This window comes from Anopheles gambiae, unplaced genomic scaffold, assembly GCF_943734735.2.
Source record: "Anopheles gambiae unplaced genomic scaffold, idAnoGambNW_F1_1 scaffold_40, whole genome shotgun sequence".
Lineage (NCBI taxonomy): Eukaryota > Metazoa > Arthropoda > Insecta > Diptera > Culicidae > Anopheles > Anopheles gambiae.
The window spans coordinates 128215-144626 of NW_026902737.1; the positions used below are offsets into that span (position 1 = coordinate 128215).

At 42.8% G+C, this 16412-nt stretch overlaps 1 protein-coding gene across 1 annotated transcript; it reads right to left on the reverse strand.

Moving 5' to 3' along the window:
• Positions 1-14870: 14870 nt before the first annotated feature.
• Positions 14871-15922, reverse strand: LOC133395032 (uncharacterized). The gene is made up of 2 exons (XM_061663266.1): positions 15561-15922; positions 14871-15481 (listed from the first exon to the last, which is right to left on the reverse strand). The coding sequence occupies exons 1-2, from the start codon at positions 15895-15897 to the stop codon at positions 14913-14915; spliced, it is 906 nt and encodes a 301-aa protein (XP_061519250.1). The 5' UTR covers positions 15898-15922; the 3' UTR covers positions 14871-14912.
• Between the last annotated feature and the right edge of the window lie 490 nt (positions 15923-16412).

Here is a 16412-nt window from a genome sequence, read left to right on the forward strand (position 1 = left end):
CATTGTTGAACTTGTTTTACATTTTGCGGAATAGGATAATTCTTAATTGTTTTAACATGGTGATCACTAGGACATATGCCTGAGGGGCTGGTTTTATATCCTAAATAATCCAAATCGTTGTATGCAAATTTGCATTTGTCCAAGCGTAGTTCTAGCCCATTTTCACGTAGTGTACGTAAAACATCTCCCACTAATTGAAAATGTTCATCAAAGTCTTTCGAAGCAGTAAGAATATCATCAATATAGACGACTAATTTTTCATTGTCAATGAATTTTCTTAAAATCGTATTTATAAACCGCTGAAATTCAGCTGGGGCATTTTTTAGGCCAAATGGCATACGAGTATATTCGTATTGGCCGTCAGGGGTGACGAAAGCCGTGTACTGAATTGATTCTTCGTGCATTTGCACTTGATGAAAGCCACTCTTAAGGTCGAGTAGCGTAAAATATTTTTTGTTTCCTAAATGCTCGAGGCATGTTTCTATTAAAGGGAGTGGATAGTTATCGCGAATGGTAATTTTATTTAGCGGTCGATAGTCGACACACTTACGAATCTCTCCGTTTTTCTTTCTTACCAGTACCAGTGCCGAGGCGTAAGGTGAATTGCTAGGTCGTATTATATTTTTTTTCAAAAGGTCCTTTACTATTTCTTTTACTTTATCCCTCTCGGCAAATGAGAGTCGTCTTGGTTTTGTAAAAACGGGAACATCATGTGTCAAACTAATCCGCATTTTATGAGTCACTGGTAGGATTTGTTCTTCTGGAAAGTTTAGGTAATTGTTAACCACGATTGAATTAATGACAATGCTTTGTTGTTTAGATAAATGTTTACCTATTTTTATCGCGCTCATCGTTTCATCGCTCATATCTATCGAACACATTTCAAGAAAAACGTTGGTAATTGATTTCTCATGCTCAGATTGGTCGAACGCTAATATGGAATTTTCAGAAATTTTGGAATCGGACAAAACGGAATCTGGACCCGCCTCCAACGAGGAGCCCTGTATTGAACTATGCAACAGACCCAAAGTTTGAAGCCTCTGGACAACATCCGGTTTTGTATTCTTTATATATTTATTTAAGTTCATAATATAGGGTTTGTTATAAATTTTACGTAACTGCGCAAGAATGATTTTGAATTCAGATAATAGATCTCTCCCAACTATCATAGACAACGACATGTAATTTTTAGGCAAAATAATGAAAGTATGAGTACGGATTTCATTACGAAAGCGTATTTGTAATTCAATGTTTCCAAGTGTTTGAAGGTTACTATTCCCTATTCCACGAAATCCGCTCGGTATGGGAGTATGTAGTTTTGTTTTTGGAAATATATCTTCATTGACGAAGCTTTTAGCACTACCGGAATCAAAAAGACATGTTATGTTAAACCATGAGCTCCAAACTTTAGTTTTCTTTAAAGCGACACTTACCTCCTGATAGGCATCGAGCTGCAGAACGTTTCCATTATTCGCGTCATCTACATTCGGTGTCTCATTTTCGTTGCTCTGAACTGCGGCTGCTGTTGGTTGTCGTCTAACTACGTCGGGACAGTTACGGATGACGTGAGATGTACTGCCGCATCGGAAGCAGGAACCCAAGGCTCGACGAGGTTTAGTACATTGTGATGAATGGTGTCCAAAATCTGAGCAGTTGTAACAACGAGGTGTTTCTGTTGGCGCCTGTCTCGGGGCCACTAATCTCGGAACATTTGAGTAGTGGGCAGAAGGAATGCGGCGTTCTATATTTTTGCGCATCAATAAATGTGTTTCACAGCGCTTAATGTTGTCGATCAGATCATATATGTTGCTGTAGTCCTTTGTGACGAGACTATCGTAGAGAGGATCACGGGATAGTCCTCTAATGGCGTAAGTGATAATAGCATCGTCACTCACATTGCCTGACTTCCCCAACGCGTTAACCCGATACACGTAACTTGTATATGATTCGGCGGACTTTTTGTAAGCTGCGGCTAGTTGGCTGTGAATCACAGCGTCATTGCAGCGATCGGGAAACGCCTTTTTAATTTCAACAGCAAATTCGTCGAAAGTTTTAATCGTATGACGAAATCCATTATACCACTCATTGGCCGCGCCGGTTAAGCGGCTACCTGCATACAAAAGCGTCGTTCGATCTTGCCACTCGTACAGTTCGCTATTATAGCGGATTGTGTCAATCCATCGGTTGATACCGAGACCATCCGAAAATTCTGGTATCAGATGTTTAAGCTCGTCAGGGTGTACCAATCTGCCGCTTTCCACTTTCACTTGTCGCTGTTCCATTTCCTTGATTTTCTCGCGTAGTGCAAATAGTTCCCATCGATGAGAATCGTTTTCAGCCAAGCTGCCATCTTTGGGAGGAACGATTTTCTCTTTCACCGAAATGGCGGCTGGTTCCTCGTGTTTTCTATTGTTCGTCACTACGGCGTCATCAATACGTGGGTTCTGGGAACTGGAGCTGTTTGACGATCGTTCCTCAATTTTCATCCCCGGTTCACATTGTTGGTACAAGTTGCGAAGATGTTGAATAGTTGCCGAGGGGGGCACTTCGATACCAGCAGCTTCCAAGGCACATAATAACTCATCTTTTGTAGGCATTTTGTTGCGTAAAATGACTTCGTATCCCACTTCTGAGTTGTAAAGTTGCGGAATTTTTCGGAACGGAAAAGACGAAGAATCGGAAGGTGTGCGCTGTTCTGATTCTCGAGCACGAATGCCGTTTTATTCTGACGTTTACGCCTACGATGCTTAAATGTTAACGTATACCGCGACCAAGGTGTTTATGTTTTTTGAGGTGTATTCACATACAATTTTCGGTTTCTACAGGATCTTGTTTTCGCCAAGGAGTTTTTGCCTCGCTGCAGCTGGAGCGGGAGGAATGCAAAACTTGCTAAAAAATATATAGCAACATTTTGCAGCTTTTTAAGAAGATTGGGAGCACCAATAAAGTTATAATAGCTCTCGGATTTGCTCGAGATTATTTCGGGAAAAAATTGCGGTACGCGTATCAACGCGTGCCAAAAAAACCGGACCCTGTAGTGGATGGTGACGGGGATGGTGGGTACAATTTAAATATAATTTAGCATATATTAAGCTAGTCTAGTTAAGTATTGATTAGATAGCTATAGGTGACCAATTTAGCGTAGTAAGTTAAGGTTAGCATAGCATAGGTAAGCATCGTTTAGCATAATTTGTTATTAAAGCAGAATTGAACAATTAAATCACGTGAAAAAAACCTTTTTTTATTTCATAATGAATTAATATTTACATGGATTTTTTATTCGTTTATTTTTTTATATTTATATTAATATGATGATCTCAATATGATTTGCCCTTTCATCCGGTCTCGTAGTACAGTCGTCAACTCGTACGACTTAACAACATGCCCGTCATGGGTTCAATCCCCAAATAGACCGCGCTGCCATACTTAGGACCGACTATCCTGCTATGGGGGGGGGGGGAATCAATTAGTCACTGAAAGCCAAGCCCACAAGTGGGTACAGGCAGGCCTTGACCGACATCGGTTGTTGTTGAGCCAAAGAAGAAGAAGAAGATACTTAAAGTAAATACTCTAACACGCGCAATCAAATGAAATGCGAGTGGCACGTTATGATAGGCTATGCTTTTCTTATTTGCTAGTCAACAAAACAAAATAAATAAATAAAATAAAGATGTACTATTAATTGTCAAAGCATTTTGGTTAATTTTGCGATGTAGTTCCTTTGTTGCAAATAATTATCTCTGTTGATGAAATTGGATGCGCAGTGTCCGCTTTCCTTCTAATTAAAAATGAAACTTAACGAAAAGCTAGTCGATAAAAGTAGCCCGTTTCTTTCCTCAAATCAGTCGACCAAACGACTTTCGGCGTAGTTATTTTTGGTTTGTTTATTTGCCGTTAGAGCCGGTCTCGTAGTACAGTCGTCAACTCGTACGACTTAACAACATGCCCGTCATGGGTTCAATCCCCAAATAGACCGCGCCGCCATACGCAGGACTGACTATCCTGCTATGGGGGGGAATCAATTAGTCACTGAAAGCCAAAGTCCACAAGTGGGTACAGGCAGGCCTTGACCGACATCGGTTGTTGAGCCAAAGAAGAAGAAGAAGAAGATTTGCCGTTAGAAAGGTATGTGTTAATGGCACAAATATAAACTCGCCCTCTTTGGCGGTTTCTACAGCAGCAAGTTTGCACAGTATTGAGCTGCTCAGCGTGCGTTGAGTTTGACCGGAATTAACGTCTTTAACACTTCCCCTAAATATCAAAACATGCTCTGAAGGGCAGGGCTGGCTAAAAGCAGAATATTTCTGTTTCAGGGCATGCCCTTCAACGATTAGCTGCGCGCCCTGTTGTGTTGCGGTGTGGTACTTAACGATGGTGCCATCATTTGTCATGTACCACTGATCGCGAAAATTGGTTCGCAACATCAAACCTTTCCTCACAGTGGCAATTATCTCTTTGCCTTTTACCATTCGGGTGGTGCATTCTACTGCAGTTGCTGGATTGCATTCTTTAGCAACCTCGATGTGCTCTAGCTCAATCACTCGATGAACTGCTTGTGCTAGGCTGTTCCTCCCAGAATGGACCAATTTTCCCACATCGTGCAGCTTCGCCTCGTAATCGTATGCCAATGTAGTGTTAATATCCCCAAATCGAAATACGTCATCGTAAACGTGCAGCAGATTATGCACATTGCTGTTCACAATCGTGGGGCTGTAAACATGAGCATAATCTGCCACAAACTGCTCCAGCAACGATGCTGCATACTCTCATTTTTCCTCATGGTGCGACGTGGAGAGGAAAGTGATCGCAACAAACAACAGCATGAAATGCTGGTACGCTGCATCGCAAAGTCTGTCCTTCAGTACTACGAAACCTGCATAATGCAAAAACATCCTGTATTCGGATGCCTTCCACAGCTTTACATAAGGCAAGTTTCGCAACCTTCGTAGGAAGGTTCGCAAAGCAGGCTTAGTCGATGAAGATGTGCCGACATTTCACGCTGTTGCTGTCGGGACAGCTTCAACTACACCTCTGGATGGCCGTTAATCCATATGTCCATTTTTCTTGCCAGCACTCCTTTATCAATCAGGTGCATGCAATCCAACACAAAATCCATAATCATATGACAGTTTATCATGTCGGATAGTGGAGTAGGGTGGATGGAACAATTCGTCAGTCCTTTCTTGGGTATCTGTACTGTATGGGAAATACATCCGGTGCCCACACATTTGCCCTTCCACTGTGCATTTGTGACAAGCGCTGTATGAAGTATGGCCTTTCACACCTATAAAATGAATTACAAAAATAAAACTCACATAAGTTGCGATACTAAATTTCTCCAAATAACCTCAAACCTACCTTTTATAAACGATTTTGCTGGTGCATCGACAATGATGGCTCGCAAACAGACCCAATATAATTGCTGCCCAATTGCCAAATGATTTGTCTGAAGATCGTTCATCTCCTCCACAAACCGCCTTAAATACTCCTCCAGGGAGTGTGGTTTGGATTCGCCACAGAATATGGCCACCACCATAACGGGAGAATCGGGCACGTTATAAATCTTCATCAAAATCGGCCAAAACTGAGACCGACTGCTTTTGTAGAGCGGCATACCATCTACAAAAAAATCGATCTCAAAACCCTTGACAGGAGGTTTTACATTGCTAAAATAAAATCAAACATACACACTAGTGATAACACGGAACAATCCATTAATTGTAATGGAAAACTTATCCACTTTTCAACACTTACCGATAATATTGCTGCAAACATGTAGCCACACCTCTGTACCACAGACTTCCTCCGCCGATGAACGTTACCGCCGCTTTCGTCGATTTCGACACCGGTGTGTGCATCAGCGTCCGGGGATCGCGTGGCAATTTTCAGTGCGGTTGGTGCTGCCTAATGTGGGCAAGTAAAAGGGTCAAAGCTCTATGAGTTGGGCCGGTCTGTAGTGCCCACAGTCTCAAGCCATCCTCAAACGACGCTTCGCCGAACGGACGATCTTGCAGCGGCACCTCGTGCGGCAAACCACCGTCCGTATCGGTATCAGCACCGCTGCTGTAGCCCATCGCACCTTCCTCCTCACTATCGCTCATCGATGATAGGAGATTTTCTGTACAGTAAAAAAAATAGACACAACGAACGTCAAGTTATTGATAAAGAATGAAATAAAATCATCTCCACTTACCGGACACTTCCATATGTTTGAAGCCTTCGTCGCTTACCAATGGCAAAGCATCAACAGACACGTGACTATCTAAAATAGCCAAAAGAAATTCATTAACAACACTTGGCACGACTTGGAACACTTTCGATCAATCCTTTTTTTTTGCTCTTTTTGCATTACACTTACCCATTGTTGTGGATTGCGGAAGGCTAGCACGTGCACATTCCTCCTCCCATTCCTGCAAGCGCCGCTTCAGCAAACGATCACGTGCATGGTACACCATACCACTTCGCTTATCACGACGTGTTGCCATTATCACAGCACTTGCTTAATTTTCGCACAAATTGATTGAAAATTTCACGGGATCAGTAAGAACGGATTGTGCACTCTATGATGATCAAATTGCGTTAGAAGCTTCGATTACAATTTCTAGGCGCCAAACGCGATCGAATCAGACAACATCCACATGATAGAAAAGGACAACACGACATGCACATGAAAGGGAACACAGTTTGACAGGCGCTCATAGGACTGAATATACACGCAAGTGTGTTCGGTACCGGCCCTAACCGAGAGAGTACACTCCACTCAAATCACGATTGGCAGCGAGCTACACGCGCGTAAAAGGGAACGATATAAAAGCGAAAGCGAGAAAGGATTAGTTCATGAGCGCCCGTGAGTTGCATGTATGGCGAAAGCCAGAGAATTGAGTGATTTTTCGATCGCATTGCGCTGCAGGAAGATGCGAGAGCGCGAGATGCGAACGCACAAAATGCGAGCACAAGAGATGCGTGCCGTACGCACCTGTATTGTCGCTTAAAACTCTCAAACGAGTGACACACGGACAATCACATACACTACACACACTTAACACAGTACACTACGCACTGTACACTTACTACTAGGCATGGGCTAATTGTGCGAGACCTATGCCGCACACTCAGTTCACTCAAGTGTGCGGCTGACCACCGCACGCGAAAAAGTGTACGGGTAGGTCTTCCGCACGCATAAGGAATGACTTCGGTTGTGACTGATTGAACGAAAAAAAAACATTAATTTTAGTCGACTGTGTTCAACAGTCAAATAAAAAATCGATCACACTCTGAGCGAGAAAGAATACGCAAATTGTTAGCGTATTTAGTTGGGTCAGTCGCACTAAAAGAACTCCTGTCCAAGACTGACATGGAACGAGAAATACACTCATACCCGTTGGGTCAGTCGCACACTGCCGCACGCGTGTTCAGTTTGGTCAGTTGCACACACAGCTGCACAAAAAGAACTTCTGTCGCACACTGCCGCACGTTTGCTCAGTTCGTTCATTCGCACACAGCCGCACAAAAAGAACTTCTGGCGCACACTGCCGCACGCGTGTTCAGTTGGGTCAGTCGCACACAGCCGCACAAAAAGAACTTCTGTCGCACACTGCCGCACGTTTGCTCAGTTCGTTCATTCGCACACAGCCGCACAAAAAGAACTTCTGGCGCACACTGCCGCACGCGTGTTCAGTTGGGTCAGTCGCACACAGCCGCACAAAAAGAACTTCTGCCGCACACTGCCGCACGTTTGCTCAATTCGTTCATTCGCACACAGCCGCACAAAAAGAACTTCTGCCGCACGCTGCCGCACGTGAGGTCAGTTGGGTCAGTCGCACACAGCCGCACAAAAATAACTCACACTGACTACGCTAGTAATATGCTCGTTCTCTCTGCGCTGTCGGATCAGTCGCACACAGTCATACAAAGAACTGCTACCGCACACTGTCCTGATGAAACACAGGGTTTGATGTCTTTTTGGTTGTTTCTTCATTTTTTGGATTTATCTCACATTTTATTGCATGCTTCCCAAATTATTTTGGACTCATTCCACAATTTATTATTTGTTTCTTATATAATTTTGTATTCGTTTTGTGATTTATTCTTACCATCCCAGTTGTTTTGAAACAAATAATTGAACAAATTTTATGAAACGTTAAATAATCGTGATCCATAAACCCTGTAATAGGAGACAAAATTGGTATCAATAGCATCTTCTTCCTTCTCATTTTCTGCTGATTGTTTTTTACGTAGCACCAGACATTCTTAGCGTGGGGAACTGTGTGGTATTGATATGTATCGAATGTAAGAGCAAGGAGGGAAAAACATACACTAGGTATTCGCTAGTTGAATGATTTGAAATGTGGATCATTTTTTTAAGTTGCATGGTCGATGTGAGATTTATAAATCGATGATTTTTAATCTTGAAATATTCACCACATGCAAAATCAAAAAATCTCCAAATCTTTATATTCTTTTGCTTTTTATCATTTAAAAAAATATGCCAATTCAAAATGCAATACATGTCACACATTACAATTTCAATTAGCGAGCTCAAACTGTACCATCCCACGATTTTTTATTCGAACACCATTACTAGTGAGGCATGCTTTTCGCACACTAAGTTGATGAGTGCAATATGTATATAAAAGAACGTCAAGTATTCGGAAAGTGGCTTACCCATTATGAATGAGTCCCTCGTTTGTTGGTGTTGTATGAATAATATTGCAGTAGGTAACAAAGTGAAATAGTATTGAAGTGCGTTTCCGGTATCAGAGTTTTAGCTTCGCATTGTCGTTGCGATTCCTATTTTGGTTGTGTATCGAATCAGTCGCATTAAAGGAAAGTACCCAGTTTGAAAATTCATAACGCGTGAATACTTTTTCTGTGGAAGAATCGGCAGGGATAACCTGATAACTAATTAAAGGTAAGTTGCTTTATTATTTTTAACTTTGGTAAAAGATTTTTTAAGGCCCCCCCTATGGCAATCGAAGCAGCTCTGACAAGAAAAACGAGATAGTGTGCGGTTGATCGGTCATGCAATCTGTCAAATATTCAAAAAATAAAGTTTGTTTACATTTTGAACCGAACGATAGCTCTCACGATGTACAACGGCGAATGATTAAAAAAAGCATACATCGGTGATGAAAGTGTTGTGTGTAATGTGTAAAATAAACATCCGAAAAATTATAAATGGCGGTAGAATCGACTTCGCACGCCTGAAAGCAGTTTAGGGTAAGTAAAGCATAGCCAATAATTGTAATATTAAATCAATTAAAGCGGTGTTTTCTATGCAGCTGTTGTGCAACCGTGTTGAGCCGGCGAACGTTCGAAAGCGGGAAGAAAGAATGCCGGCAATCCAACTAAACGATGTTCGATCATGGAAAACAAGGTAAGTTGTAATGAACGTAAGTAAGTAATGAACGTAATTCTTCCACCAGGCTTTCCAAAGTCACCTTACTTGCAGCTTCTCCTTGTTCAACAACTGCAGTTTCATCAGCTTCCAGTTTCGAAATCAATCTAGCTCGGATGTCCGCATCCCGTGGCGATTGGAGTCCACAGACAAATCGGAGAGCTTTGAATTGATCCGACGTGAGCTTGGAAAGTTGAAATGCTTCGTAGTGTTTGTTGACCATGGCGGCATACGAAGTAAAATCATCCGCGTCACTCTTGGCGTACTGCAGGCACTGGTAACGGGAGTGAAAACCCGACTTCTGGCGACCAAACAACTTCTTCAGTTTTGTAATGGTCTCATCCAGAGAGAAATCGCGAGGATGCTTTGGCAGAATAGCAAATTGGCATTGGCTTTGGCATCAAAGAATACTCCTGCGTCCGGATCGTACAGGAAATCTTGGATTCCATTTGCCAACGACTCGATTGTCTTCTCGCTTCCGCTAGCCGCCGTCGAAAAAGTTCGATTTGCTAAAATTTCGATCTGCTGCTGCTGCTTCGCGACGAGATTCGCCAACTTGCTCGTTTGGTGGTTAACTTAGAACTTATTTATTGCTAAAGAAGGCATAGGCTACTACGCCTAGGAAGCGAAATTATGCTGAGGCAAAATCCCACTGATTGGTAGTCATAGCCTACTACACAAAGCCCGCACGCCGTTGGACGCTTGGACAATTCCTTTTACAGGCATTCGGTGACCAGTTTGCGAAACGTCTTGCCGCACGCCTGGTACAGGCCCTTCTAGTTGTGGTACGGCGCAGTTCCGGTCGCTATCTCGATCGCGGTAAAGCCGAACGACTAGAAGCCGTATCCGTGGTCCAGCTCCATCTCCTCCGGCGCCATCCAGCACGACGCCAGCCGATAAACGTGTGGTACACCTTCTGCCGCGACATGTCTCCATCGGTGGCGAGCCACGCGCTCATCCGCTATATTTAAGGAGCCGTCGTCGCCGGGCAGTATGATGGCCACCTTGATGTAATGGATGTAATGTAATGTACCTCGAACGTAATGGGCAATGCGAAATGTGCACTCAATTGGCAAGCGCACAGCAAGATCCAGCAAACGTTACCGACAGTCTTTGTCGCCGTGAAAATGCTTCTAATGCACGGGTGAGTTGGATTATAACTACAAGCATACGTTTTTTTTTTTCTTTCTTTAGTTTCAGCTAATGCCAGACGAACGATCGAATGACTGTTGCCTCGGAAGGGAGGTCTCATTGCGGATACTGACTTGGATGTGATGCCACCGAGTCGATTGGTCGCAGTTGGCCCTGGTGCTTTGAATGAGGCGACATCGGAGAAGCTGAACGCTTCGTGGACGTGTTGTGTTTAGATTAGGAGCGGGCGTGTTGTGTGCAGATCTCGATCGGCGAAGTGCTGTAGTGATTTTGTGTAGTGATTGTGTCTATATGTATGTTTTAAGTGTGATTGCTTTAGTTTTATGCAACTAAATCATGAGCATCGGTTTCTGTATTGAATACTTCGAAAGCATGTATACAAGTGTACAAAATACAGTGTAAATGGGATGAACTAGTTTCGTTAAAAGGTGTCGAACTTTGTACGTTATAGTAGGTCCTTTGTTTTTGTGTGGTGTGTAAACATTAAGTAAGATTGATATCAGTGCTGGAGTGAATTCTTTACTGAATAAAATAGTGTCCAAATATTGTTTTAAAAAACTGTGTGTTTTGTGTATTTTTCGGTAGCAAAAAAATATCACTAAAGTGCAAAAAGGTAAGAAATCAGTGATTGCGTTGAAAGGAAATTTCTCAGCTACGATGTTCTCCTTTTTTTTTGTTTTTGGCCCGATGTATTCGCTTCCGCATTCTTCATAGTGTGCATATAAATGATTGTTCCTAGGTTCCGCTAACAATGTGTTTTAGACGATGCAGTTGCATAATGTGAACAAAACGATAATGTGTAAATATGATGATGTAATTTCCCTGCCTGGTTGTCTGGCTGGCTGATTGGATGGCAGAATGGTTCACTGGCTGGTTAGTGCTGACTAAAATCGGATGCGCTTGGCCCCGCCGGAGTGCCGCGTGCATCATACATTGGTGTTCCGTTGCTAGTGCTCGGCTGAGCAGATATTTTGTAATATTTTATCATCGAAAACCCTCACCGCTCATTTCTTTCCTTTTTATGCATTTTATATTTTTCATCAGTAGGAGTATCTCGTTTAATTTATTTATTTATTTATTTATTTATTTATTTATTTTTTTAGAAATTGAAGTACATAAATCGGTCTATCCGTTTATATCGGTTTCATAAGCCTCTTCAATCGTTCAATGGTCAATCAATCATGGTCAACACTCTTACACTTCTGACGAACGTAAGTATGAACTGAATGAAAAAATATGCTCAGTATTGAATTGTGATATGTTCAAACCCAATTCATAGACAGATCAATTGCATTTGAGTGCAAAAAAAAAAAAATACTGCTTATACATTGTTTCATTTTGGTTTTCTCTCTCTCCATCTCTCTCTTGATAGGAATGCCTGGTCGCTAGCTGCAGCTTCCCATCGATGTAGGCACTCGATCTTCGAGGTTTTACTTCACCTGATCTAGCCATCGAACTCGCTGAGCTTCCTTGCTTCTAGTACCGAACTGAGTGCCGCTTTCGAACACCTTGCTGTTGGGGCACGAGTCTGGCATCTTTACAACATGTCCCAGCCAGCGCAAACAGCCATGTCCGACGCGCCATACGGCTTCAGTAAGCTCGTGGTTGATCATTCGCATCCACACCCCATGCTCGAATTCACCGCCAAAGATGATCCGGAGGATGCGTCGGCCATCGTGTTTCGCCGCTGTCCTTTGCATGCTGTAAAGAAACATACCTATTCATCGTCGGCCAATGGTGCAGCACGAGCGCAACGTGATACATCGTGACATCATCCGGAAAACTTGCAGCTTCCGGGCACGGTGGTGATCTGAAGATTGCCGATTTCGGTTGGTCCGTGTACGAGCCGACCTTGTTCCAGTACGATGCTGTGCGTTTCGCTCGACTATTTATCGCCCGAGATGGTGCATGGTCAGCCGCACATAAAAACTGTCGATCTATCGAATTTGGGCGTGCTGGCGTACAAGCTGCTGTGCGGTAAGGTCCCGGTTTTGGCGACCACGTATGATGAAGCTGCAGTTTAAGATGCCGCCAGATATGACGAAGCCGGCGGCCCATCTGATCTCGCGACTGTTCGTTAAGGATCTGGCCAGCCGTATGCCGCTGAAACATGTTGCGTCCATCCCTGGATTCTGCTGCACGTGCACAAAAAGTAAATAGGAATTGCTGCTACCATGTACCATATATCGTTATGTTCTCACTAAGTATGTTTATAAGATACCTGTACCTTTTAGTTTTTTAAACCCTATCTCTTATAAGAAGTAGTGGTATTTGAATTTAATATGAACAAGGCAAGTGTAATGATAAGTAATGATAATTGTTATTTGTGTGTTCACTCAATTGTTATTATACTTTCTTCATGTTCAACATATGTTATTATTTCAATTATTAACAATAAAATATGGCAAAATATTTTTTAAGCTATAGATCGTCTTTGTATTGAATGAGTGCAATTGATGGGTTTTGCATTATGATGATCAAGACCGTGACCAGCCTCTCGGGGTGCCTTTGGTGCCTCAGTTCTGTATGAAGGAGAGCGTAGAAGGGTATGGCTATATTCTTTTCGGCGCTGCCATGCACCTTTCGGTGCAACGATAAGATAGAGTTAATGTTTTGTTTTTGAAGATATGTTATATGTTAGGATAATTTGTTCGGCTATTTGTTTAGATGACCTAATCAAATAGCTACATGACGGTGTAATTTGGAATAGGAAAAAAAATATTAATCATTCCGTATGCCCTAATGGCAGAATGCTGGTTTCTATATAGGATAAACGTAGTTCTATTCCCTCGCGCAGCACACACCAACCAGTGATTGACTATCCGGTTAGGTGATACGAATAAGTCTTGTAAGCATTTATACATAACGTCAGCATGGCCACGTTTGTCGGCTGTAGCGGAAATAAAGCATAACAATTATTTATTTGTTACGATATAAATAGGAAGAAAGTGCAACGCTGTGCGGTCCCGTGATACAGTCATCAATTCGTACGACCTAATAACATGCCTATCATGGGTTCAAACCTCATACGGTCCGTCCCCCCGTAGCAAGGATCAACTATCCGGCTGCGTGGTACCAAATCAGTTTCGAAAGCCTGTACAGGTCGACATGTTCGCGTCGTTAAGCCAAAAAGAAAGAAAGTGCTACGTTGTCGTGATGGATACGGTAAAAGTGCTTCCGTCTTAACAGAAGGTGTTCTATCATCTACCAAACCGTTGTGTGAGAAATGCAACTAGCTTGCGAAAAGGTTTGGTCAGTCTGCTTCATGAAAAAACAATCAATGTAGTCAGGTGTTTTTACTTCTCTTATTCGTCTTTGGATATAACTGTTGTCATTAATGGCATGCCTGTACCACTAATGGATGTATCAGTGTAATTAAGCTATTGATTACCCAGATCAGGATAGTCAGTCCTACGTATGAGGGGCTTGAGCCCATGACGAGCATGTTGTTTGGAAAACTAGTTTAGTGCATAACAATCAACTTATTTTCCTTCATTGAAGAACAGAGAAGCTGTTGTGGTCCGATCGAACTTAGCCATTCTGTTCATCTGGGTGTGCCACTCAGCGATAGCAGTCGACGGCTTCCGTATGATGTGTGCGTGGAAGGATGTGCGTGAGTTACAGGTCGCTGACGAGACGATTGAGAGAGAGATAGTGCAAAAAAGAGGGAGATTTAACCTACAGCGCACATGTAGTGAGTATTCTCATTCGTGCGGCTGAGCTAAGGCAAATAGGACTAACGGGCCCGTGCTATTCATTTATAATTAGGGAATAAAGGATTTTATATGTTTGTGTCAATGCAAAGTAATCGTCTTCATCATTGTAATTAACGTCCATGCATCCGACATCAAAGAAGCCAAAGCAATCAGAAACCGATTGAAGATTTTAAAGCTCGCAGGCCACAGCGGGCATTAAGCACTGTTGTGGAAGGTCAGTGTTTTACGAACAAGAGCCCAACTGAATAGGAAAGGACTGTTCGAAGGGGAGTGGTTAGTTCCAACATGTGATCGTCCTGATGATAGTTTTAAGAGTATGTTCCTTTAGTCAAATAATTATTGTTTAAAATACGGTCGAGTAAAATACGTATGTTTGTCAATGATAATAAAAGGTCAAGGCTAAGTATGTAGAGAGAAAAAATAAATAAATAAATAAATAAAAATAAAACATAGTCCCCCGATCCTGTTAGTATACGATCGTCAGCAATTGACGTCGCATTCCAGCTAGCACCACGAGGAGGTAGGATTCGGAGTTCCAAGATAGCGGTTGCATAATAATACATCCGCTTCCTGGCATTAGCTAGCCAGCTGGAAAGAGCTCGATGAATTTAAAGTGTTTAAAAATACGAAGAACAATATGTTAATACTTACTCAAACTCCTGAACTGATTGGATGGCACGCAAGATGGTAATGAAATTGTTGGGCTGGGCTCGCTTAAGCTGGTACTCGCGTATATATTCTATTAATGCTCCCCGGTTTGTGCCTTTAGATCTTAAAAAGGGCTTGACCCAGCGCCATAAATTCTCGATGGTCTGTGTGTGTACTAATGGATCGCTTGGGTCGACAAAATTTTCGGAATGGTTTATCATCTCGTGCTCATACCCTTTTCCGTCTAATCCGATGTAGGCACGCCAACCATCCGTCACAATTGTCGTTCCGGGGGCCACATTGTTCATTATAATGCCCTGCAAGTTGCCAGCGTCGCGTTTCTGAACCAGCTCCAGAAAAATCTCTTTTGTCTCCCGACAAATACCACCGACGAGCCAAACCTGGTTGTTGTCCGCGATCCGTCCTCTGTGGTACTTCCGTTTGGTAATGACGGACTCGTCGATCTCCACAGTGAGCCCTTCGCCTCCGATCTGTTGTCGGTGGGTTTCCACATATTCAGCGCTAATTTCACGGAGTATTTTGAACCATTTTAGAATGGCTGTCTTACCTACAATGAGATAAAAATAAAACAAAACAAAAAATTAATCAAAACCGACTGATTGAAAAAAATACTAAAAATAAATTACCGGCTGCACATTCAGCTTCCGCAACCATCCGCGTCGTATTTCGAGACCACTCGAAGGTTATCTCCATCAACTGGGATAGAGACAGCCTCGAATTTTTGAAAATACTATCCGTGCGGACAGTACATTCCCAGCCGGTGCAGCTCGATGTAGGCTTGCAAATCCATTTGCAAGCATTGGAGCGCTTGGTTACCTTCAGCTTCATTTGTCTCTTGCACTTGCTGCATTGTTGCGTTGGCGGCAAGAGTTCCGCTTCCTGCAAAAGACGAACCAACCCTTCCTCATCCGCGGTTAGCTTCTTCAGGTCACTGGAATTTTTGACTGCTGCAAATATATCCATGGTTAATGGTTTGTCCTGAAAATAAAACTTTCAAAAAGAGAGAATCTTTAATCTGTACACCACTTTGTTGATCAAAACATTCAATTACATACGGAGCAATATTTTCCCGCGCGATCTACACTTCCACACATAACCGATTTTACTCATTCGTTAGTACAATACATTTAAACACACTCAACCGATATCGACGATTGATTGTGTGGTTTGTGAAGTAGTGATGTCCTGCTCGACCCGCACCAACCGGATTGGAGACATCCGGAAGCAACTCGGAGTCGTTCGAAACGACCCGTAAGATTCAAGGAGGTTCAGTAGGTGCAACGATTCCGGAAATCCGGTAGGTGCAAGAAAGCAGTCTCGATTCCGACACGTTGGTGCATTTCGGGTCGGGTCAAGGTAGGTTCAATACTCGACCAGAAATCGCTGCACCAACGGGTCGAAGTCGCTTGTCACCTACTCATCATTCGGGTCGACCCGAACTCGTTACACCCGCGGGTCGGAATCGATTACAGCGTATA

Bases quoted from the DNA above. Each gene is read 5' to 3' on its own strand.
- LOC133395032 (XM_061663266.1), bottom strand. From the start codon at position 15,897: ATGGATATATTTGCAGCAGTCAAAAATTCCAGTGACCTGAAGAAGCTA. The intron at 15,482-15,560 runs GTAATTTATTTT...ATCTCATTGTAG, and splicing joins GGAAGCTGAATGTGCAGCCG to GTAAGACAGCCATTCTAAAA.